The 26,322-nt window shown below is 40.5% G+C and overlaps 1 protein-coding gene across 1 annotated transcript; it reads right to left on the bottom strand.

The window, feature by feature from the left end:
* Positions 1–353: 353 nt before the first annotated feature.
* On the bottom strand, positions 354–26,206 carry RRP1B (ribosomal RNA processing 1B). The gene is made up of 16 exons (XM_074858445.1): positions 25,985–26,206; positions 20,875–20,957; positions 19,895–19,952; positions 19,086–19,171; positions 18,007–18,068; positions 15,678–15,807; positions 14,178–14,242; positions 13,475–13,638; positions 12,797–12,891; positions 11,877–11,974; positions 11,350–11,369; positions 10,820–10,945; positions 9,291–10,027; positions 6,298–6,444; positions 5,480–5,546; positions 354–3,698 (listed from the first exon to the last, which is right to left on the bottom strand). The coding sequence occupies exons 1-16, from the start codon at positions 26,115–26,117 to the stop codon at positions 3,508–3,510; spliced, it is 2,262 nt and encodes a 753-aa protein (XP_074714546.1). The 5' UTR covers positions 26,118–26,206; the 3' UTR covers positions 354–3,507.
* Positions 26,207–26,322: the final 116 nt, after the last annotated feature.

Genomic DNA, 26,322 nt, shown 5'->3' with positions numbered 1-26,322 from the left:
TGAACTACATATCTTGCCACATTATCAATTCAATAACCAATTTTAATTGTCAAGAAATGACAGTGTGTGATCTACTTGTTTCTCCTAAGCAATGTTTAAGCTGCTGATACCTACTTTATGGTCCAGTTACAAAGGTCAGAAGCTCAAGGTGTACAGACAGGTGTATTCTATTACAACACTACTCACTTCTGACATGTGTATGAGTCTTCATCAGTTTTGGTTATTTATACAATTAAAATAAAATGAGAGCAAGCATGTGCACGCATGCAAGAACAACTTCCTTTGTACTTTCAAGTAATGTTACCCTCCCACCTCCCATCCCCCAAATTTACAGATTTACCCAAAATACAATATACACAAAAAAGATGGTTTATTGGGCTAAACTAAATGATGTAATGCTTAGACACTGTATTTGTATTAACAATGCTGTTGCAGAGGTACATGAAATGACACATGGATTTTTTTTTTCTGCCTGTAATTAAGTCTAAGCACAGGAAATAAATGACAAAAAGGGCATTCGATGCTTTCCAAGTCACATAGCTTTGATAAGACTATAAAAGATCTTGCATACCTAATAATTTAAATATAATTTCAACTTTTTGCCTTGCTGAATTCCTTTTGTGCTTTTGAGTTCTCATTAAGCTATAAAGAATTATAAACTATTAAGAGTTGAAAAGTATAAAGTTGATCAGATTCATAACAAGAAAGTAGAGACAATCATTACAAAATACTGTCCTTTAAAAGGTAAGCCACATGAACTTACTTTGACTCAGCATGATTGGCAGCTGTAGAGCTGGAATAACACTATGAAAAAAACCTATGAAGCAACATCAAACAGGTCAGATAAGCTTTTCTTTTCTCTTCCTATCAATACATCTCTCCTTACAGTACCAACGTGTCTGTGCAGTGGATATCCCAGGTGTTACATTTGTTTCTTCTTCTTTTTTTTTTTTGTCTTCAGTGTTCATTGGAATTGTCACTATCCAAATATTTTGGGTCATGTATTCAATTTAACCCAACAATGACAATTAAACTGCATTGTCAGTGTTGGGTTTTGTTTGTAAAGTTGTACCCAATGAAATTCCAGACACCACTGAAGACAATACACACTACATACGTATATTTACAAAACATTCCATCAGTTTCATGGCACAGATGGATTATGCATGAATCCCAACAAGCAATCACATCACTAAAATTTTAGATAAAAAACTGACTGCCATTTCTGCCCTCTCCATTTAGCACTGCGGGCAACAAAATATTTGGACAAGCAACAGGTTCAGTGGCTCCACAACCAATAGGAAAAAGAACTAGACAACCATTTCAATACATTTCCATAATAAGTTATATGTATTAAAAACAAAACCAAACCCCAATGCGTCCTGATCTTGGATTTTTCTGTGCACGCCAGATCCACCTACTGATTGTTTGCATCTATATCCTTGGAGGAATGTGGCATCTTCAGCCTAATGCATTAACAATCATGCACATACAAATGCTTTTATGCACATTTCACACAAGACTTCTCACCCACAGTACAAGATAAACAGTACAACATATTGAACACTTTGTTAAATCCCACTTACCATTGTCTTGTCAAAAAATGCATTATGCTAATATACAATGAGATTTTTTTAAAAAATAAAAGAACGATTGCTCAAACAGCAAGTATTATTAATTTTATCAGATGTATTCTCCAGATTTCTTTACCAATCAGTCAAACCAATACAAACTAAATAAAACCAAATTAAATGAGAAAAAACAAGAGCTAAATGACTTTCTGGCAGTACCACAAACCATAGACTGTCACAAACTTAGTGCAAGAACTGGCACGGATTAGAATTGGGCAACTGAGACCAACCAGCAAGCTACAAGTACACAAGTATACTGAAGACATTCTAGATGAGCTATGAAAGAGCAGTTTCAATCCAGTCGCTTACAGGGAGTGATCAGGCAGAGGACAGTCAGCAAAGACTGTAAAAAGTAGTATTGAAGTATGCAAATATATTATGTCACAAAATTTAACTTTGCTGGCTGAAGTAGCCAAATGTTTACCAGTTATCACAAGACAAGGTAATGAAGCAGGCCTACCCTCTTTCTTATAGGATCACAGAAGTAACTGGTAGGAAGTTTCATGAATAGCTTTGCTTTGGCACCAGGTTGTGCTTTAAAGCTGAGCTTTAATATAGAGGTCTGCTGCAAAGCCTTTGCCTCATTCACGTAAGTGAAACTTCCAAAGAATGATTTAATATCTTCCAACCGTATCAAAAAAGTTTTTATTTTCATTTGCTCTCCCCTTCCTCATAGTTCCCCCTCAGAATACATTAATGATCTCTTGCAGAAGTACACCTCATTCTTTACTAAAGAAGCAAAGAAAAAATGAAACATGCACAGTAGTAATAAAGTATCCAAGTAAAAACATAAGAAAATGCTGCAGAAAGCATTCTTCTGGTTCTACATCAAAATCAAATCAAGCTGTCTGGGCTGTAAAGTTTTACCCTGTATTGAGAGGCACCAAAGCTTTTACGGAGAGATGTGTGTCCTAACCAAAGATGCACTACACTGACCTAGCTCACTTTAGGACAATCAGAAGTTCATTCACCAAATGAGAATCAAGTTCTGATAAAGCGTGGTGATACCAGCTGCTAAAAAAGAAAACTAGGAGTCTTGTCAGACCTTCAGGAAAGACAGCAGTGGGGGTGAGGGGGAAGACCTGGAAATAGCAAAGATTTCTTCCATGTGAGAGCATTATTTCAGTTACAGTAAAAAGAAGCAGCCAGCTTACAATATGACAAGCGTAAGCCAGCTTTGGCACTTGTGTTACTGAAAATAATGTGGTGACTGTTCCCAACTCAGCAGGCAACCAGCTGTGAAGGTTTATTTGCAACAGTGACCACTTGACCACTTGAGCAGCTAGGCATTTCTTATGCCAGGGAAAGCTTGCTTGCTATCTGTAAAGCTACCCAAGTCCATCTGTAATTAAACAGAGACATGAGGTAATCATTATTTCCAGAAGACAACTTAACAGGATACCAAGGGTGACACAGGAAAAGGGATGGCGTAAAATTTTCAAATACATGAGCAACTAGTAGGTTTAAAATCTACGTTGTCTTTTTCCATTTTAAGCCCTGTCCATTGAAAGACAGTTTAATAGCATGAGGTGAAAGTTTCCTTAAACTGGCTCAAAAAAAAAAAATCACTGGAACAATCAAAACCTGAACATTCCTTAAGCAAATGAGCAAGTCTCTTGGGAATGACACAGGCAGAGACCACATGTTTTGTAGACCAAACCTGAGCAGAGATTGGATTTTGTTTCTTTTCTGTAAATAGACAAAAAAAGTATTTCAAGATACAGCTGGTGTCAAAATAGTGATGACCCAGGTCACAATCAGAATTTTGTATATACAATTTGTATTAACTTAAAAAAATAAAGAAGTTCAAAATACCTCCAGAGAACATTCTAGGTTAGCAAAATGTCCTGTACAAAAGTAGGCCACATCTGTTGGTTTAAAGGAAGTCCACAGTAGTTGGTCTCTTCTTAGCTGATACAGTAAATGGTTTGTTCATTTGAGGCTCTCCTGCTGGGGTACCTGTGGGTGACTTCAGCACCCCATGACGGGGTTTCTGTTCAGGATTGAAAGCAACACGGGAGGGTCCTTCGGGGCTCACTAATATACTTTTGTCAGTCTTTTTAAACTCTGTTGAAAAACAAGCAAACAAGTTAAAAGAAATACCACCCCATGGAATAATTGGGTATGTCAATCAATTGGGGAATTTTCCAGATTGGGAGGTCTGCCTTAGATCATCCTTAAGTCCGTCACTAAAGATCAGAATCATAGGATCATAGACTGGTTTGGGTTGGAAGAAACCTTCAAGATTTAGTCCCAACCCCCCTGCCATGGGCAGGGACACCTTCCACTAGACCAAGTTGCTTAAAGCCCCGTCCAACCTGGCCTTGAACACTGCCAGGGAGGGGGCAGCCACTGCTTCTCTAGGCAGCCTGTTCCTGTGTCTCACCTCCCTCACAGTAAAGAACTTCTTCCTCATGTCTAACCTAAATCTACCCTCTTTCAGTTGAAAGCCGTTACTGCTCGTCCTATCCCTACACTCCCTAATTACGAGTCCCTCCCCATCCTTCCTGTAGCCCCCTTTAAGTACTGGAAGGCCGCTATCAGGTCTCCCCAGAGCCTTCTCTTCTCCAGGTTGAACAACCCCAACTGTCTCAGCCTGTACTCATAGGGGAGGTGCTCCAGCTCCCTCATCATCTTTGTGGTCTCCTCTGGACCCACTCGAGCAGGTCCATGTCCTTCTTATGCTGGGGGCCCCAGAGCTGGACACAGTACTCCAGGTGGGGTCTCACAAGAGCAGAGAGGGAGAATCCCCTCCCTCGACCTGCTGGTCACACTTCTCTTGATGCAGCCCAGGATATGGTTTGCTTTCTGGGTGGCAAGTGCATACTGCTGGCTCATATTCAGAGTTTTCATGAGAAGCCTCAGACTTTGTGGAAAAATGGAGAGATGGTGGTGAAGCACATCTCTTAGCAGAGACCCTTTGAGAAGGGGGGTCTGTTGCAACCTACAGAGAGGCTGTGAACCATTCCCCACAGTTTCACAGACCACCAGAGACTCTCAGAAACAGGTGTTCTACCTGTCCTGAACACACTTTTGTTTAAAAGCTAGTGATTGGTAAGAACTGGCTCTGTTCTGACTGTTAAACAGCACTGTTCTAGAGACTCCTGGTTATCCCTTCTGCCGGCAGGTAAGCATTTTTGTTCTCTTTGTGCAGCTGTGTTACATTAACATAAACGCATATATCAAACCTCACTATTCTCCATTTGAACTTGGCCTATAGCACATCTCAGAGTAAAAAAAAAAAAAAATAAAACCGCTAAAAAAGCAGCTAAATGAATACAGGGAATAAACTTTTATGTTAGCATGACATTTATTTAACAGAGAAAACTCTGCTTACACATGGGACTCAGAAGGGAACTGACATTTATCTACTCATTATCAATAATAAATCAGAGGCAGACAAGAAAAAAAGTGAAACTTTGCTATTATACAGCCTGAGCTCATTAGCATATCAGCACCTTTGTCCTGGGAAACAGAAGCGAGTGTTGAAGACTGAAGTGCACATTTCCCTGAGAGGTGCCCTGCAGAACAGGTGGCTGAGGAAGGGGAGTTTGGCACTCTGCTACACTGTTTTCTATCTGTAAGGCTCCCTCCGCAAGTCAGTAATGCAGCACCCTGGAATCATGCAAGTCTAGCCGTTGGGCCGAATGTCCTAAACTTTACTATCTCCTCTGGACAGGAACTTGAGGATGGTTTATGAACTATGTACAAATATTGAGACAAAAAATGATCAGAACCATCCTGTTCCAGAGAGGTGAAGAGTGCAGGTGTGTATGAGAACAGCGTACAGCTTCCTCTTCCTCAGCTGCAAGAGAAAGTGTGGAGACACGCAGATGTATCAGACTCACCAGCAGTCATGTTTTTATTCAAGCCAAATGTGACTTTTTTGGAGCTGGATGACTGCAGCTTGTTCAGCTATAAAGCAAAATAGAGACATGAAATAAAATAAGATTTCTGAAGCAATGGTACAAGTTCTTTTACCTGCATCCTATCAAAACTGATGCAAAGCACTTACTTCCCATCATTTGATTTAGAACTCCCCCAGCCCTCTAGCACTGGCCCCTGCTAAGACAGCATTGTTTTTCTACCCAAAGCAAACATATTCCAGTTGTAGAAAAATCACATGCTCTCCCTAACATCATTATGTAACTCAACAACAAACAAGAAGATATTTGTGTATTAAATACACTGGCCCAACAGCACTCAGGCCTCAAAAGTGCAAAGAGGGCTTGCAAAGATATTATATGTTAAAAAGGTTTAGAGAAGAGGGCTTTTGAAGCCCTGTACTGCTGTCAGCCTCCACAAATGGGAAGAAATGGAGGCTCAAAGTCCCTTAGCAAGACTGAAAGTCGTTTATGCTTTTGCTTTCTTGCAAAATGAGCAGGTTCAGAATGGTGTCCTTTCAACAAGAAGGTATTTTTGAAAGCAGGGGGGAAGGAAGAAGAGATTTTAAAGATGCCTAGAACTCATTTTCTGAAACTCTGGAGCCGTGTGTGACTCTGTCTACAAGGAAATGCAACAGCATTTCCAGTTTTAATTGCCTATGTTAGGAGACTAACACAGAGTGGAAAAGGCAGCATGAGTGAGGTAACACCCTGTCTTGGGGCAGGTAGCTTGGGAAGAGAGCTGTGCCCAGACTCAGCTGCCATCTGTGAGATCACATTACCTGCATGGATGCCCTGGTGGAAGAGATGGTGTTTCTGGCTTTCCTGAAGAATACTGGCTTTGGTAAAGTTGATTTTTCAAATTTTACAAAATCACTTCCTGGTTTTGCTTTCTTTTTCTTTAATGATGATAGAGCAACACTGCTTTCCTATAAAGGAGGGAAAGGAAAAAATGCTCTCAGTACAAAAGTACTGTAGGTAACTATACCTAGTACAGTGATCGGTGCTCAGAGCTTACCACATGCAGCTTCTGTAAATATTGCCACAGCTGAGAGAAAGATCGCATAAGCTAATCATTATGGTTAACTCTCAGGAGTTAACTTTGCAGTTAGCATGACTGAAAACAGAAGTTTAAGCAGGCTCTGCACTGGAATAGGAAGGTCACTGCAAAGCAAAGAATAACTTGCAATACATTTGCCTGGCTTGTCAGAGTGCAAAGATGTTTTCTTCATGTGCATGAGGCTGCCTTACAATCCACCCAACTCTCCTGCACGCAAATGCTGACGGTTTTTTTCTTGCCCTTAAGCAAAATCTCTTCTGTGATACCTCTGGATACTAAGATATGCAACTAATAAACAAATCTGGCTTTAGGCTAAGATGGACACTTTGAAAAAAAAAAAAAAAGGTGGAGTATGAAGGCTGTCTATACTCTCAGAAATCCAATTACTGTGTATTGCTACTAGTTTGCTGCCTCAAATTCATACGGAGGATTAAATGAAGTGCATTAATGAAATGCACCGCTCCAGAGCTTTCCAACCTGTTGTCTGTGGGCCCCAGATATCTGTGGACTACTGTGAGAAGTTCAGCTATGCTTCACAGCAACTTACAGATGTGAAATTCCAAAAGCAGTTCACAGCCGTGCTGTGGAAAATGTCCAGGGGATATGGCCTCTTTCAAAGATTTGAAAATCACTTCTGCTTTAAATAAAGTAAAAAGCATGTGTCTTAATTTTCTGAATTCTGAAGACAATCGTGAAATAATGCTGCACTTCTCTGTTTTTTCCCCTTCTTCCCTTCCTCCTCCCTCTCAATACTTGAAGTTAATTTTTTTGGGGTGTGTGCTGTCTTTGAAATCAAGAATCAAAACATGCCCCTCATGGCTTCTGGGCAGAAGACCAGTATTACATAACTAAAACCAGGAAATAAAACCACATGTTATTTCTCAAGCAATGAAAACAAAATTAGCAAAGCCTAATTTCCTCCACATTTGTGCATTTTAGCTTTACCCTGCCCTCTTCTTTGTTATGCCAATACTCTTGTTCTCCTCCTGACTCAACTCCAAAATTTCTCTCCTCGTCTCCACCCCTCACTCCCACTCGCCACACACATATACACACAGCTACCTGGATTGGGCAAGAAACAGCAAATGCTGTAGTTTCTTCAGAATTACACATGGGAAGGGTGGCCCGCTAGCCCATGCACTGACTGGCCAACAGACAAGTGCTGGGGTCATGCTGCTGCCTTTCCCCCAGTGGCTACACTAATTTGTGCCAACAACTAATTTCCACGAAGCTCGCAGGAACTTCATCTTGAATGTGTCGCGGGTTTTTGAATCTGTTGGTCAGTTGCAACAAAGTTTTACAAACGGAGATGGGGGTGGCGTAATCATATTTTCTTAGAAACTAAGCTTTTATAGAGAAAGAAAGATGAGGTATGCAACATGGAATATTTAGGCAACAGGAGACAAAGCCAGTGGTTCCTACTTTTGAAGCCCTGAAGTGAGAAAAATGCAGTTTGCATACTGGGGAGAGAAATATTTTGGTTCTTCCCTCTCAGTACTTTAGCATCAAAAAATAGAAAATGTCAAAGCTATTTTAGTATGATTTAAGCAATGTTTCAAAATGCATTTTTTTCTCCCTTGAAGGACTGAGTGGTTATATCAAGTTCATATATGAGGCTGCACTACCTAACTATGATACAGGTTTAAACTTAAGTCAAACAGAGGTGAGCTGATAAGCTAGTAACACACACTGTTTAGCCAGAGGAAGATGGAGTGGTTTTGTATTCTGAATCTCATTTATGCTTTATGAATTTTCTTTCCACCAAAACTAGACTATCAACAAGACTTCCAAGAATATAACTGAACCCCTAAATGTGTTAGGGTGAATATATACACAGCAAATGAGCACTTTAAAGAATTCAGTGGCAGGAGACAGAAGAACCCCTGCACTGTCTCAGCCATGCTACCAAAAATATACAGTGCAATATGCTTCTTGACTGACTAATTGCTGAGCAAAATCAACCCTATTCTACATATTGCCAAGAAGAAAATGAGGGTGGGAGGTAGAGGAGGAAAAAAACTGAACTTGTTTCCAAACTGCAGGACATAAATTTTTGAAGACAACTACAATCAGACCTTTCTAGTGAAAAAACACAGTACTGTATAATAAACTGGACCATTCATAAATGTGATCATAGAGCCATTGAAGGTCACACTGTCATATTCTCTGTTCACTGTTTCCCCAAATACTTTTCCCATACAGCACTAACAATTTAAGATGAAGAAGTGAGCTAGCAGAAGAAGCCACTATTGGAATTGCTGCAGGCAATTTCACAAGGAGCTTATATTAATCAAAGTGTGTGTTGCTGCTGCTGAAAAAGGGATGTTCAATCTTCCCATTCTCATCCTGTTGCTAAAATACGCCCTTTATGAACATGCTGTAAGCTCAACCAGAGATCCAATGCAAAAAGAATAATTAACCCAGGGACCAAAAAAAATTTAAGAAGAAAAAAAAAAAAAAAAAAAAAAAGACAATTCCATACCCCAATGACCCAAGTTTCAGCTGGAACAGGCTTTAGTGTTGTTGCACAGGAGGGTGTAAGACTATGGCAGTGGGTGTGGATTTCTGGGGAATTGAGCTTTTTGGTGACAATGCATGATGACATGATCCATGCAGCCTGCCCATGAAAGCCCACATTCAGAAAGCTAAAGCCAAATTTGAAAACGAGCCTGGCAGCTCATGAAGAAGGCAGAGAAAATAATGAGGTATACGTACCCCCTTCCTGCTTTTCTTGCACGCAGTCTCCAGAACTCCACTGGCTTCGACAGAGTTTAGCACTTCTTTTACTTTTCTCTTCTTTTTCAAGGCTGCTTTCTGGCTGGACACTTTCATTCCTTCCAAAACAACTAGCTTTGTCTTTGTCTTCAATTTGACCTTCCTGGAGGACACAGATTCAGAGTCTGCATCTCCTGACAGGGTCCCCAGCAAGCTGTCCTTGTTGGATTTCATGTCATTTTGCTGCAAAAGGGTATCCCCATTCACAAAGACAGCCCTTGTTTTCTGTTTCTTTTTCACAACCTTAGGAGTTAACGGCGTGACGGATGGGCTGACATCCTCTGCCCCACTGGCATTAGCTGGTCCATTCTGACACACCGGTTCTACAGGAACGTTTTGCATTTTTGGATTCATTTTCTTCAACTGACTCTTTTTACTCTGTTCTCTGTTAGCCGGTATGTTCTGTGCAGAGATACTGTGATTTTCTCTAGTGTCAGTTGCTGCATTTGTGGTCTCATTTGCCTCATTTACTAGCAATTTCTTTTTCTTCCTTTCCTTGTTACTTTCTGGCACCTTTCCCTGGCTAAAAACATTAGATCCAGATGTTTCAGCTATTTCCTCCTCACAGTTTCCATCAGCTGTTCCAGAATCAGCACTTGGCCTGTCCCTCTTCCTTTTTTTCCTCTTCTTCTGGGGAACTGATGCCTCCTTCGCATTTGACATCTCTTGTTCATCCTCTATATCCACCCCAAAAAAGAATGCCGTATAACGCAGATGTGAAACACAAAGGTACTTACAACAACTGAATTCCATTCTATTCTTTTTTTTCATCTTAAAATAGCAGGAAAATGGTACACCTATCAGCCAGCACAACAGTCTTACTATTACAGCTGGTCAGGACATTGCACTCCTCTGACAAGTGCCCTAATTAATATTTTGCTGATCTTGCCTTGTCACAGCTAACATCTAAGACATTCCCAGTGGTATCCCTATTTTGTATAGCAATATTGCTAGGAAAAGTTGTTATTACCCACCTGTTAAGCCCATCAGAAGGGCAACTCGGGTTCAGTAGTTTAGTGAGGTATTTTTGGGTATGACTGGGCTTGTGCCACATCAATATAAGCTGTGATGCTGGAGATACTTACATGTGGTTCTCAGTAACTCTCTTCACCTTTCCAGACACACTCCCCAATTGCTATATTCTAACAGTCATCCTATTTTAAGACAACTGACATGTTTCTATTTTCCTACAGTAAATGGAACTGCTTAATTAAGTAATGCAAACAACTGCTTCCAGTTCTGCTTTTGATTGAAATTTTTGAGGAGATGGTTACCTCGAAATTGGTAACAAAATTCTCACCACTTTCAAAGAGACCTTAATTTCACATTTAACCTTCATCGCAACAGGATACAAATCAGCACATTTTGAACAACAGGTTTTCCTTCTTCAGAACAGCTTGTAGCTGATACTTTGTCAAATTACACGTGGCTGCAGACTGTCTCTCTTCCAAAGGTTGATCTTGCCTTACCTTTTACTTTTTCCAACTTGTTTTTCTCCCAAGGCTTGACAGCTTTTTTCTTTCGCCTTCCCCTGCTGAATTCATCATCATCTTCATCTGTAGAAACATCTTCGGGAAGATCCTGGGGGAAGATTCCTGTTGAGGAGGAAGAATAAGGTATCTGAAAACAAGTACTTCTATTTCTATGCACAATTATGCTATTCATATACAGCATAACTCCCACAGAAAGAAAATCAATTCCTTGTTCCCCACTTAACCCAAAAGAAAATCATACAAGTGACTCTTACTTAAGTAAAAAAAAAAAAAATCATCTTTCATTTAAGGACGAAGTACAGAGTTGCTCAAATTCTGAACAGGATTTGGTCACCTCACCAAAAACATGTAATGTCTCTTCATGTGATTTAAAAAAAAAACCCCAAAACAGTATTCTTGAAATTCACATTAAAATAAAAAAAGATTTGCAATACACATTGTATGGGAACATTATGTATCCTTAAACTGAAATAAATTACTGTCTCTGTATGCTGCTCAGTCCTTACCTTCTGCTAAGTCCTGGAACCTGGAGGTGGGGAGGAAGGGAAAGAAGGAAAAACAAAACAGTATTACTGGTTTAGTACCAATACTAACACTAACAGCATAGTGTCACTGTACTTTATTCTGGTTTTGTCAAAATAGGAACATATTTTGCACAGGAATTTACAAAGAGCTCATTTCAGAAGAGATCTGCCTCAGAAATCCAAAAACTCAAACCAAATCACTGAAAGTATTGAGAAAACAGCAATTTAACACTTCTCCCATATCTGTAACTTGCAACACATACAATCTAGTGTCACATCCTGCAGTAAAAATGCACCTAGCATAGATACACCTCAGCTAGCTGCAGTTGTCTAGTACCAATGAGGAACAGTAGCGCAGGCTTCAGGCACCTTATGCACGCTATCCTGGACTGCGAGACAGGCCTGTTCTCGTGCCATTGTCACCAGGACAAGTGAGGGTGGGGAGAAAGCAGAGTAAAAGTGGTTTAGGACAAGGTGGCACATGCAAGGTGTATTTCAACACAACTCACTTTTTGACCAGCTTGTACAGACGCTTTCTGTTACGGGAAGGTGTATTTTTCTTGCTCGCCACTTCAAAGAGTTTGTCAGCAACAGCCTTATAATCAAACTGTTGGAGCAAAGTATGATACAGCTTTTCTTAGTTAGCTTATTCATGCAAGATAACCCAATGCGACTCATGTTATCAACACTTCAAGTAGCTTACGCATCCTTTAAACAGCCACTTCCTTTAATCCCGAATTATTTTTTCTCTGTTTAAATTTACACCCCTTTCACACATGTATATACTGACTTTTACAGAGGGTTGCTTCATTAACAGAACAGTTGAACTCAGTATCACTTTCTCAAACATTTCTAACCTTAATTCTTACTTGAGAGAAGCCAACCAACTTCAAAACTCCTGCAAATATTTAGCTAAATATCAGATTTAAAGTGTGACATGTCCTAATTCTTGCTTAAAAGCCACAGATGCATGAAGCGTTATCTACCTGCATATGTGTTTGATGAGTGGATCTGTCAAAAACACTACACTGCACTGAAGTGGAATTTGGGAAACCACCCAAATTGCAACGTTACCCTCTCTCCTATGTATCTCATCATTCATTACTTTTGCTCTTATTGCCAATGAAACATATGCTAATTGCTTCACCACCCACAGTGACTTGGCTTTTACCATATATTTTTGAACTCCTGAAACAGGAAGGGAGGAGCAGAAAAAAGGTATGGGAGAGAGGGAAGAAGAATTCAGAATTTAGACATAGATTTATTTTCTTATAAACTGTTCACAGAGTACACATTACAGTAAAGCAAAAGGAGATTTAAATTTTGTAGCATGTTTATCCGATTAACACTCTTTACTTCTGTACCTCTTGAAAGGGATGGGAAAAAAGAAAACAGAGGGGGAGTATCAATAACAGAGCAAGCCACAAACCTGAAGAACAGGCCCGATACCGCCATCAGCATTTTCAGAAACATCCTCTGTTTTTTCAGAGCTCTGCACTGACTTTCTTGACAAACATCTGTCTGCTATTATAAAAAAAAAAAAAAAAAAGACTGAGTATTAATGTTTAGTTTGTAAAAAACAAGACAGTATACCTACTCTGATAGACAGATCAGGTGCTTTTCTTCAAGCAATCTTGTGAACCTGGACTGATTTAACTACTTTACGTCACCATTATGCAATACACAACTGTGGCATTATCTGAGCACCTTTTAAAAAAATCACCTCTGTGCCAGAGTGTGTCTGGATTGAAAACCTTCCATTTTAATTTTTTTTTTTTTTAATTTAAAACACCCACAGAATGCCCAAACCTCATCTTCTTAAAAAATGTTATGGACATCCAAGAGCCAAAAGCCTGACCGGGTTAAAATCTAGCACTGTTGCAGAAAGCTGATGTTGCCTGATTTTATAGAGACCACTGATTTTTGTGACATGTTCTTTTGTAGTCACTTTGTTTAAGCACATCTGAAGGGAAGACAGGAAAACACATTTATCCTTACACCACCTTAAACATGTGTTTGACTGGTTCAGAGCAAAAATGTATTTTTAAAAAACAGGTATTTAAATCCTAGCAAGTGCTACCAAGGCCATTTAGAAGTTCCTCCTCACCTTTGGTTTTATGCACCTCTTCATTTTCCTGTTTGTCTTCTGCAGACACATCCTCCTCATCATTGTTGCTACCCAGTTCTTTCATTAGGTCCTCAATGGCGTAGGGGGACTGATCCACAATGATCTCGAAGATACCAGTGGCTACGGCATGCAGCACACATTGACTGCATTGTAAGAGAGTAGGGATGAGAGTTGAAAGGCAGGAGCATACACATCCTTCCCTCACATTAAAAAAACAGAAATTTGAGGGACGCGGGGAAAATGGGTAAGAAAGGAGAAAGCGGAAGAGCATCTAGCTCTCCAGATGAGGAAAGTGAATCTGGTAATTCCTAGAAGTCCTTTAATTCAAACAGTGTCCGGCCAATGTTCCCTCTTAAATTTCACTGTGTTTATATGCTGCTCTATATTACACTGCAACAAAGAATCTAACCAGCTCAGCTGTTCTATGCAGGTTTAAAAAAAAACCAAACAACAACAAACCAACCAACAGAGGTTGATATACTTCTGATAAATCCATGAAATTATGTATAGCTTTGATAAACACGAGTTATCTTCAAATGACTGCACATAGTAAAATATCCATCTTTCTCTACGTTCTGAAGTTATACTATGACTCTTCTTCAATCCATTTACTACCATGTGGAGTGGTATATGCAGAATTTCTTAATTTTTAAAAGAATATTTATCTTTCCATTAAACTTACTCCTTTGATTTGGCAGCAATTTTGCAGAAAGGTTCAATGAACTTGAGATTCTGGTCTGCTGTGAGCTGTATGATTAGAAAGAAAAAATAACGAGTACAGTAAATATTGTATGTGTACACTCAAATTCCTTGAATATTTGGTGTAGAGGGATCTTTTTTAAGAAGTTAAGTCAAAGTCTTTCAGCATACTCTCTAATTCTAACTGATAGGAGTATCCAGTGACTTTCTGTTATCACTGCTAGCGCTAATTTCCAGGTATTTCCTGGAAGCATTATAAAAATGTTGACTTCTTGACAGACTTTAATCTACTGAGTACAGCTTATTTTAGATGTGGAAAAATGAGGCAGAAGAAACTCAAATAATTTTGTGCGCTTTCACAAAGAACGTTTGTAGCAAACATGAATAAGATCTGAGTTTCTCTTAACTGGACCGCTTGGATCAAAACACAGTACGCTGCAGTAGTACTGAAGATAAATCCTTCCCTAAATTCAATTTATGAGCATCAGCTGTGATTTCAAATAGTCTAGGGGACTGATTCCCCATGCTTCCTGTGAGTGGCTTAGTCACAGCTTTGTGACCGTGGAGCTGCGGAAATTATTTGGGCTCCGAGTGCAGGCACTTCTCTTGTGCAGACATCTTCTCTCTCACACTCCACAACCCAGAACCACAGAAACTGCAGGCAGGATTGTTTTCAATACTGACTGCAAAGGATACAAATGGAAAACTGCTAACAGCTTTGTCCATTGCAAGGAGGTGTATCAGATGCCAGAAACAAGAGGAGGTACATGAGCAGAAGCCTGAAATGAAGTGTGGGGCAGCAGGCAGCTCACACCAGTGCAGCAATAGGAGATAGACACTTTGGAAGAAGTTCAGCCACGACAGCTGCAGTAACAGGCTTTCAGATGCTGCAAAACTCTGCATCACTATAACATCAACCAAAATTAAGGGCAACTGAAACAGCACTATACAGCAGAGAAAGACAGGCGTCATCAGCAAAATGAACAACTGGATGTAGAGGGTAAATTGCTCAATGCACAGCCAACAAGGTTTGAAACCGACAAAAGCAAACATTAGACAATTCTGAAAGCTCACTTTCTTCCTCTATTTAGGTGTTTACAATCAGCCAAGAGCAGAATTTATGTCAGTTTTTGCAAAAGCAAAGCCTGGCAAACATGCTCACGCAAGGGAAAAGACGGTAAGTCCTTTCTGTTGAAAGAAACAAATGAGAATGGTCTAAGTTTTCCATCACTATTTCCAACCTCAATTTGGAGCGGTATACCAGTACTTAGGAACTTGACAGAAACTACTATATACTCACTGTCTACACTAAGACATGAATAAAAGCAAAAGCATAAATTGTAACAAGTCACTTTCTACCTGCTTGTTCAATGTTGTTATGTTACATTTAAAACTGTTAAAACATACATAGTCTAAAAATTACATTTCTTCTAATGCTACAGTTAACATTAATCAGGAAGAAAATGAGACCGTATTTTCTAACCTCCTTTGCACCAACTTTAGCCAATTCATCCAAATAGATATCAATGAAATGTAACTTTATCCCAGTGGGAGCATTGCTGTCTGGGTCCATAATTTCTTTCATTAGTAGCTGCAGGAATCGTTCAATTAGACTGGAAATAAATAAATAAAAAAGAACAAGATATTCATATTCAGTTGCTCATGTTCTATTTGCTTTGAAAACAAATTCTAGTCATTCACAGTTTTACCAGGTCTTTAAGACAGCTATCCAACACTCATAAGAAATAAAACCAGTGACCAATTTTCACATCTTAAAGAGAACGTCTAAAAAAAATCCATCCATAATCAGAACTCCTTACAGTCTAGATGATTTTGTAGCATCAAACAATCCACTCACAGCTTGCTACAGTGAAAATCAGTGTTTTAAAATTCACACCTTAATCCGGACTGAAATTTATTATGCCATGATTGATGGGTAGGAGGAGGGATTCTACCATTTGAGCAGGCATTTTGCAGACACAGCTGTCACATTCATCCATCCTTGATGGGCAACACTTTGTACTCTTCCATTTTATGAGACGATTTTTATTTTGGTGCACACCCAAGGATTAAATTTAATACTGATCCTTCTCAAACTCATTTCACACTGTGCAGACTTTGCCTTCCATGTTATCCACTGTCCCTTAGAGCAAAACAATTACACTGAAGAACAGACTCAGGGCTAAGGTAGGCATAAAAAAAATCATCATCCCAAAAGCTCAAGCCAGAAGTGACTGAGCTGTATACAAGTAGGACTGTGGCTCTGTTCTGATGTCTGGAGTACTAACAAATACTGTGGGGGTGATGTGGCTTAAAGAGACATGCTGTCATTGCTGCGTCTAAACAGCACTTGGGACTTCTCTTCTTTTTTTTTGAGGTGTATCCTTGCTACCTTTCAGGAAAGTGAAGCTTTGGATATGTCACGCTTTCTCCCCAGCGTTCTGTGGGACCTCCTGCAATTTTGCACAGAACAAACGTTTCCAGTTCTAAAGAGAATTTAAAGTATTCCAAAACCATAAAGATTATTTCAGTTTTACTTTAATACTCCTTTCTTCAAAAGCATTTTAAAAGAAAAGAGAAATGGAAGACATGCTAGGCAGCTTCTAGGCTCCACCTAGGAGGGAAAGGTAGTTCTTGAGCTCTCTCACTCTGCAAAGAAAGGAATCATGATTATCTATTTCCACACTGCCTCCTCTGGTGATGAAGGGCCTCCAGGTCATCCTTCCAGTGAAAATGGAATAAGGGAAGCCAAAGCCTTAAGAAACCTTGTCAGAGATCAGTTTGGGTAACTATGTCTCTGCCATGGGAATGTGTGCAAGGAAGAAGGGCTTTGGCTTTATCAAACCTCCTCTCATACTTTCTGTTCCTGCCAAAGAGCATTTTCATTTCTTCAACCTGTGGGCATTTACGCAATACAAAATTAAGGTAGAACAGAAGGGATGGGGTGTACTTTAGATTTGCATTCTTTTCTATTTCCACAAAAATATGCCTATATGCATTCCACATTTCAGAAGGCAAGAGAGAAAGGATAACCTTAACACTAGGTTATCAAGCACTTTTAATTAAAAGACTTCAAGCTTCTCATCAGTTTAAACACAGAGTAAGCTCAAAAGTGTCACAGGAGCTCTAAACAGAGCAAGATGACTGCAATTACTTGCTATTTGATAGAATATGGAAGAAATACAAACAAAACCACTGATGTATACAACAAACAGGAAGCCAGTTTACAGTTAAGGAGTTGTGTCTTACCAAAAGATAAGTCACCATGAATTAACACAGTAAAATAAAAATTAAAAAGTCACAGCCTATCTGAAAAATAACACAACCAAAAAAAAAATTCCTTTTCTGTATTTTATGGGATGCAAGTTCCCTGTCTAATCTCTCCACAGGTGACATGTCATAGATAGCTCTCCTGACTAAATCAGTCAGATCTAGCAAACTCCAGGAGAAATCTGGAACCCTCAGATTTCATGATTGATTGGAACAGCACACAACAAGCTCCTACGTTCAAGTTTTGCATAAGCATACAGAAATTACTTTCTCAAATCTCTTTCTGTGAACAGATACTGAATGGCTCAGGTGAACATAAGAGTTATTGAGGGCTATATGTATTTAACTTAATGAAGTGTAATACCTAACTTTGTTTTTAAACTACATATCGTAAGTGATTTGGAGAACAAATAAACCTTAGTGTTAAGACTTCATGACAGCGCCATCTATGGAGAAAAAGGATCTATTAAATGAAAATATATTTGATGAAGGTAAATTGTACTACTCCTTTATGATGCAACTACAGTCAGAAATCTGCTTACCTTTCATCCCATTCATTTCTTTTCAGCACTTCAAAGGATTGCCTCAAAATCATACGCATTAGCTGCAAAGTACAAAATTTGTTATATGTTGTTCATGAAAACAGATAAAGGAGTTACTATGACTGTAATATCAATAGACTTCTTAGTAAACCTCTTCATTGCACAAGGTAGAAAGCTTCCTCATATGAACATTTTGACAGACTTGTCTGTCATGTCAAGCAACAGGATGCTGTGAAGCTCAAAAGGCAATAAACTATTTCTATATCCTATGCTCAGAAAAATCCATGACCATTTGTACTATAGAGCTTTCTCTTGCTCCATCACCCCAATTTCTTCATTAAGTGCTGCCAAATTTAAAAAAACGCCACAGCTTAAACTGGAGACAACAATACGGGACAGATGATAACAATAATGATTTGAGTTACTTGAAACTTGCACTGAGACATCCACATGTAAAACAGCTACACTAAACTGGCTCAAAACACTTCACTTACTGAAATGCCTTATTTCTGCTAACATTGAGAAACAAAAAGCAGTGAATGTGCTGCAATTCACTTATTTCAAAGAAGATTAAGGTGATTTTGTTCTTTACAAAGGTAGGTCTTTTAAGATTCTTCTCTCACTGGTTTTACTAATTGTTTTAATATAGTGTTTTCTATAGAAAGAATTCCGATAGTTGAATGTACTACAGTGGATACTTTAGTAGTGGAAAGTTGGGGTTCTAGTGACAACTTAGAGTCATAAAAAAAGTCTTTAAGCAGTTTGATCTAAATAACTGATGTTGATGCAGTGTCCTCTGAGACAGTATTTATATTCTGTATATACATCAGTGAGAAACATTGCTATGTTATAAAGGATGGCAAACAAGAAAGCACTTGCAGCATGACATGAACTGTAATAGCTTTTACATTTGCAGTGGTGAGTGAAAGCCTTTAAAACAAGTATCTCCTGCAGTGTGCCAAGAAGATAGCCACTGTCTTCTCTTAGAATATACATAAATGCATTGCAGACAAAGCTGCCTTCCAGCACGCCACATCATCTTTTCGTGCAGAAAAGATCTACAAGTGTGTTAATATTACCATATAGTACTTATCAAGACGCAGATTGTCTATCCCATTCCATTCACGGTTCATAGTTTGCCAAAATGTCTGAATGAACAGGTGTCCTGTAAGAGTAAGAAAAAATGTCTGCATGTCTGGCACAACGGTTTATTTTGCTTACCTAAAAGAATTTCAAGAAATCTCTTCAACATGAGAAAGGGATGCCTCTCCTTAGGGATTTGCCTAGTGCCAGGGATAGAGCTATGGAAAGGCATGCTTGAGACGGGTACAAGGGCAAGTCAATTAAACTTCAAAACAACACAAGAAAAGGCACACAGCCACTTTTAAACACAAGTGTAACTACAGGAACAGCTTTGTATCTATTTTGTGTACATACACACAAGTTAGAGCAAAATACCCATTCTGCACTCATTTCTACCCATGCAAGTTTTGGCATTGACTGAGCACTCCATGTCAAGTGGATTTTGAACACTATGTGCTTAACAGCTCATGAAACAAGGTTGGGTTTGAGCCGGAAATACACAGAACAAGTAAGTCTATGCAGAATGGCAAAGTAAGGGGACAAGGTTGCTTTGCTACCCACCCTGCTAAGTCTCACCTTGGAGATACACACTGGAGATACAACTCTTCCCCTGCAATAACCAGAAAAAAACTGCATCTCATGCTTCCCTTAATGCAATCACACACACCAGTTGGACAAAAAGCAAAGAAAAGAAGAAAGCAGCACCCCTATCTGGCTGTCTCTATGCTGGCACTGTGATAGTGGCCTCAAAATCACCAAAGATGAAAGTACCTTACATAGCATTAGATAATGAAATAGTACTTACGAGCCTCTGTATTCTGAATCACATGGATAAGCTGTGAGATATTGCCTGCAAGTTCCTCCTAAAAGTAAATACATATAGTTAGCATAGCGCATTTCAGAGCTTGGTCTCCTCACTAAACACACAACCAAAAACCAGCAAGAAGTATGAATATCATGTAACATCCCTCAAAATGAAAAATATTCTCTTAACAGCTGCTTCAGTACTGCAGTTATCCTTTGGCTAGGATTAGGTCAGTTGTAAGAGAAGATTCAAGGGTATCAAGCCCTGTTCATTTCACCAGATCTCTGCACAAATGATCTTTTTGACAGCAGACAAAATTTAATTAGGAGGAAAAAAAATCCCTTGCAATTGAATTAACAAATTATGTAAAACTTTAAGGGGTACTGTTGTCATATAGCTTAATTGTAGGAGGAGCTCTCTGTGCTATGTGTGAGATAAACCTTATTTTTGCAAACATACAAGTGATCTGAAAATTGATTAAGTGAGGTTACTAAGACCTGGTACTCCAGAACTGCTATCTTTTGAAAGTAGGGAGACAAACCAATAGTAGTTGACAAAAGTCAGTGGTAGAGACAAAGTTGGTAGTAGAAGAAGTGCTACCGAACTAACAAAAGAAAAGGAAGTGTGAAACTTTCAAATGAATGTTGTAGTTGCAGTTAAGGGCAGCCTGCTGTTACTGCTTTAGCTCCACCAAATCAATGCACTTCATAACAGTATGTATTTCAGTTCTGGTTTTGGAAGGTAAACAGCTACACCTGCCATTCAGAGGGTGACTCCAAACACGATGCCATTTAGGCTTCTGTTCATGTGGTGAGGATCACCAAGTTAGTCACCTCTCCTGCACATGCCACATATGAGCAGCAGGGTAAGGGAAAAAAAAAGGGTCAACAAAACTCACTAAGGTAATTTTCACTATTCTAAATTAGTATGTCCCTATGGTATACTTTATACTCAAGTAAATATAAAACCAGTTACTGTACCTGTAGCAGAGGTTTATCCTGCATCCACATACAATAGAACAGGCCCTTCCATATTTTTAGCAGTTCTTCCTGGCTGAAGCCACCTATGGTACAGAAGAAGTCTGTATGAAAACGAAAACCCCCACATTTCCACAAAATGTTCTCAGGCAGTTCCCTCTGTTCCCTGCTTTCTTCTCTGTTTTTGTAATATTCTCTTGAGCAAACCTTGGTTCCTACTGTAAGCACACTAATTGGAAGGCAACTTGGCATAGTTCAGTGATTCCATGACAGTCAGCTTCTATCTTGTACCAAAGTAACGAAAATTTCAAAGAAATCACAGATGAGATGAAACTAATACTAAGATAATTCTGATAAATCCCTCTGGCATATTTTTAGTACCAAGTCCAAGAGATATTTTTAATGAGGGCATCATATCTAATTTTACAACAGAGGTGACGTGCAAATCCTCAAAAATAACTGACAAGGCTTTTTTTTGGTTTGCTTGTTTTGTTTTGTTTAATAAAGCCTCACTGTACCAATAGTTTTGTTCCCTACTAGGGGACTGTTTTGGTAGAATAAGCTTCTAGCAATCAAGAAATTTACTTCGATATTAAAATGCATACTCAAAGAGACTGAGCAACCATAGCGAAAATACTTTCCTTACAGTTAGTCTTGAGGTACAGTATCATCTGAATTTTAACATCAAATAACATTTTCACTACACATTCTAGTCAAAATCACACATTACAGAAGGAAAATAAAATTTTACTATCAGTAATAGTTGCTCAGGAGTGTTTTAAAAAATGGATCATTCATGACATCAAATATATTTCTATTTATATTTCTATGAATTAAAATTATAATGGCATACTCTTACACGGTAGCTACAATAACCTATTACAGCTATTTTCAAACTAAGGCCTATTAAGAACTCTCAAGTAATTTCCAGAAAAATCATGTTAAAAAGGTAATCATCTTCAGTAAGCTCAAATTTGGTCCAAAAAGATCACTGTCACTTTTGAAAAATTTTCAGGGGTCTGCCAATCAAAAAGCCTGAGACGCAGTACTAGGTGTAAGTTAAGCACCTCTTCCTGGGACCAAATCATTTGAAAGCAATTATCACTGCTGCACCATTTTCTGCTCGGACAAGAAGTTGTAAACATGTTAGTTAAATCATCTACAGTCATGCTTAGTTAAAAGGAAAGAAAGTAGAGCTGAGCAAAAGAAATAGGCAAAATGCTACATAGAAAGAAATATGTCTAGTAATATTAAGCATTAATCATGAATTTAACTTATATTTGTCAGTAATATTAAGATTAAATATGAAACAGTTTGATTTCACTGATTTAATATTCATTGAAGTATTAAAATTAAAAATATTTTGTAACAGAATTATGGGCTACATACATAGCAGTAAGAAGCAGGCTTAACCTCACATGCAGCACTAACCCTGGAGAGGCATCAGACACTAGGCTTATGTCCAGGGGATGTCAGCTGCCACCTATAAAGATGGCTCAGGAGTCCTTCCCTGTCTAGGGAACAGACTTCCATGGGGTTGCTTTTCATACATAGAGGGCTTTTTAGAAGTGTCATAGGCAGTCCTTCGTCTATTTGACAAAGGACCCCAATCAAAATGTTTTAGAGCAAGTTTCTTATCCTAGTCACTCAAAAAGAACTTCCAAGATTGGGTTTTCCACTTTACGTGCCCTGCCGTCACCATCCACAGCTGACAAATAATAATCATTCAAGCAAGGTTATTTTAAACCTGAATCTACTGTATTAGGAACCACAGCACACAAAACTGAAAGCCTTCTCTACCTTAAGGCTACCTTGAGAGAGATTTGGTTTCAGGGCTTGAATTGTAAATCTGTCCCTATGTACAGGGTGGGAGCTTGGATTAGTAATGTGACAGTCACTCACTGAAGACATGCTACTTTAATGCAAGCCTTGTTAGCATTTCTGTTTGGGAGTTACGCTGTTAGACGTTGCTATTGTTAAAATCGTTGCAATTTTTCCTATTCTAAATAATTTCCAAGGACTAGATCCACATGGGCACATTTCAGTGGAAATTATGTAAATCCTTTACAGATCTGGGCCCAAGTAAGTGCAGCTCTGTCAGACAGGGAACCACCCAGCAATCTTTCCTCTTTTACTAGAAGTTACTTTTATTTACTATTCTTTCACCAATTCATTTACCAATGTCTCTATAAATATATCCTCCTATTATCAGCCCAGTACAGCATGCTCTTCTTCTCTTGTCCAGAGAAGGGCAACGAAGCTGGTGAAGGGCCTGGAGCACATGTCATACGAGGAGCGGCTGAGGGAACTGGGGTTGTTTAGTCTGGAGAAGAGGAGGCTGAGGGGAGACCTCATCGCCCTCTACAACTACCTGAAAGGAGGTTGCAGAGAACTGGGGATGAGTCTCTTTAACCAAGTAATAAGTGATAGGACAAGAGTTAATGGCCTCAAGTTGCTCCAGGGAAGGTTTAGACTAGATATTAGGAAGCATTTCTTTACAGAACAGGTAGTCAGGTGTTGGAATGCGCTGCCCAGGGAGGTGGTAGAGTCCCCATCCCTGGAGGTGTTTAAGAGTCACATTGACATAGCGCTTAGGGATATGGTGTAGTTGGGAACTGTCAATGTTAGGCTAATGGTTGGACTAGATGGTCTTCAAGGTCTTTTCCAACCTAGACGATTCTGTGATTCTGTGATTCTTTCAAGGTAGCTAACAAGAAAAAAAAGGACCGTTCCCAATAATGTGCTCATGCAAGCTCATGTGCACACAGAACAACTTCAGTAGTTCTATGCCTTCTGTAGAGTTTAACTTCTTGTTGAAAATTAAGAGCTCTAGGTCCTTGAAGAAGTTCCCCCAGCATGACCTGTAATTCAGCCTTAGCACAGACCCTACTGAACAGTCCTGTCTACCTATGAAACACGTGACTGAGATGGACGTCAGGTGAACTCCATCACCTCTTTCAAAAGTTAGCATGGTCTAGCTGTTCAAGTTAGGGTATCTAACTGGGTTATCAAATGTGTGAGTCTCACCTCTCAGAATGCTGGATGGATATAAGACTGCTAATTAATAAATAACTTTAAAAAAAAGAAAAAAATCTCTCTCCTGAACATAACGCTTTCTCTCCAAGTCCCAAGAAGTTAACCTTTGTTTTAATATTACTAGCTTGAACAGTACGTAACAGTAACTAAATCTAAGAGCTCTGGAAATTAGTCACCCTTGTTTCCTACTCATTTGCATTTCATGGTGGGCTGACTTTAACATGCAAAAGGTTCACATCCCAACTAACAATTTCCTTGTGGTGTTTTCCTTGTATGTTAAGGTACTAGCTTAACCTGCAACCATTTCCCTCAGTTAGAGCACTCCTGTCCATCTGCAGGCTACCTCCACAAACTCAAAGGAATCTGCACTTTGCAATGAGATGCACAGAGCACTACTGAACACAGAGAGACCATGTCCAGCTCAGGAAGTCTTCACAGCTAAAAATAGCTGGAGGCTTAGAAAGTACTTGAGAGGAATACAAGGTACACTCACTTGATCTTACTAGTCCCCAGACAATCCCCACATCTATGGTAACTGTTGGAAATGGAATAATGGGATAATAAATGGAATAATGAGCCCTCTGGCCTGACCCTGTAAGGCTGTTCTTACGTGCTCTTCTCTCTGTCAAATGTGACTAATGGGTCAAATACTATTTGGAAAGGGAAGAGGGCAAAGAGAAGAAACAACATCTATTCACCAGTATTTTTTCAATGAATTAACTAAGGTTCAGCCAGCATTCCAGTTTCAGTTTAACTCTTGGGGTGCCAGGTCTAGGCTGGTTTCCTCAAAGCCAAAGGAGTGTGTATGCATAAACCTCCGTACCAGTTTCCCAGATGCTGCAGGAAGGTTTACGAGGTCAGACACAGTGCTCTGCAAATGCTTACGACCAGTTTCCCTCCTGTGTTGTGTCCAGCTTGCAACACAGCATGCTGGAAAAAACAGTCCAGAAGCATCACAGGATCTCTTTGGGCATCTCTGCACCATAATCACTCCAATGGAAAGGTTTACCGAACTGGATCCATGCATTCACACAATGCTATGACTGACCTCGTAAGCCTCCTATAACCTGTGTTCATGAGGAGAGGGTGCACCGGAGGCACCTTCACGTGCAGGCAGCTTCAGACTGGCATGGCTTCAGACTCATTGGCCAAAGCCTGTAAGTCTAACTAGACACAAGCTGTCTCCAGGCTCACCACTGAGGTGTCCATGCACTGCAGTCCTGATTCTAAGGCAGCAGTATCCCACTAGGATAATAAACTTTGTTGGAAAAAAGCTTTTGATACCATGAATGCCCAGGTAACACATAACCCAGATAATGTGGTAATGAATGGGTAATAGAGAATCGACTGCAATTATACAAGTGCTGAAACACTCCTGAGCTTTCCCTAACTCCCTCCAATGCTCTCGAATATAAGTCATGGAAACATGCAGCCACCACCTCACCAGACAGCACAGCAGAAAATAAAACTATACGCTCCATATTCTGGGCTGGGTTCAGTCTGGATCAGCTCAGTGCATTCACATCCTGTTGCCAGGAACGAGAGCGTGTGAGCTACACTGCTCCGACCCCGACTGTGTTAACGCTGCCAGCAAGACCCCGCCGGGCCAAGCAGATCCTCCCCGAGTCCTCCAGCCCCCGGAGCCGGCGCCATGCCCCGGCCTGTCTGCGGCCACCGCGGGGAAACTTCATGGGCGAGGACGCAAGGGCCCTCCGCTCCTCTAAGGGCTGCTGGCGGGGCGCTCGGCGTCTGCGGGGTCACCGAGGCAAATACTTCCGCTGGCGAAATATATGCTTAGAAGTAGAACATTAAAAACACACACCCTCCTCCCCCCCCCCCCCCCCCCCAAAAAAAAACCCCAACAAAAATCCCCCAAAGACCCCACACGTGGCGGCCCCGCGGTGACGGACGGGGCCGGGAACAGGCGGCGGGTCCCGGCTCTTCGCCGCACGTGCTTCCCCAGCGCCGCCGCTTCACCCGCACTGCTGACGGCACCAGCGCCAGCCCCGGCCCCCGCCCAGGCCCCTGTCCCGATCCCGGCTCCCCCTCCCCCGTGCCGGGCCCCGCCGGGCCGTACCGGCCGGCCGCTGGGTCCGGACGCTGATGTACCCCCGCAGCTTCTTCACGGCGCGGTCGCGGATACGCTTCTCGTTGGCGGCCAGCCGCTGCGCGAACTGGATCTCGGGCGGCTGCACGGCGGCGGGAGCCATGGCCTGTCCCCGGCTGCCTGTCCCCTCCCGTCCGGGCCCGTCCCGTCCGCGCCGCGCCGAGCCGGGCGCCGCCTGATGACGTCATCAACACCCCCGTCGCCCTCCTGGGCCGTCATCACAGGGCGGGCGCGGCGAGGGTGGGGGAGTGGAGGGGGGCGGCCCCGCCCCGCCCGGTAGCCGAGGGGCTGGAGGCGCTGCGGGCGCG

This window comes from Strix uralensis, chromosome 2, assembly GCF_047716275.1.
Source record: "Strix uralensis isolate ZFMK-TIS-50842 chromosome 2, bStrUra1, whole genome shotgun sequence".
NCBI lineage: Eukaryota > Metazoa > Chordata > Aves > Strigiformes > Strigidae > Strix > Strix uralensis.
Note: the sequence above shows the minus strand (reverse complement) of the source record. Positions and strands in the feature narration are given on the sequence as shown.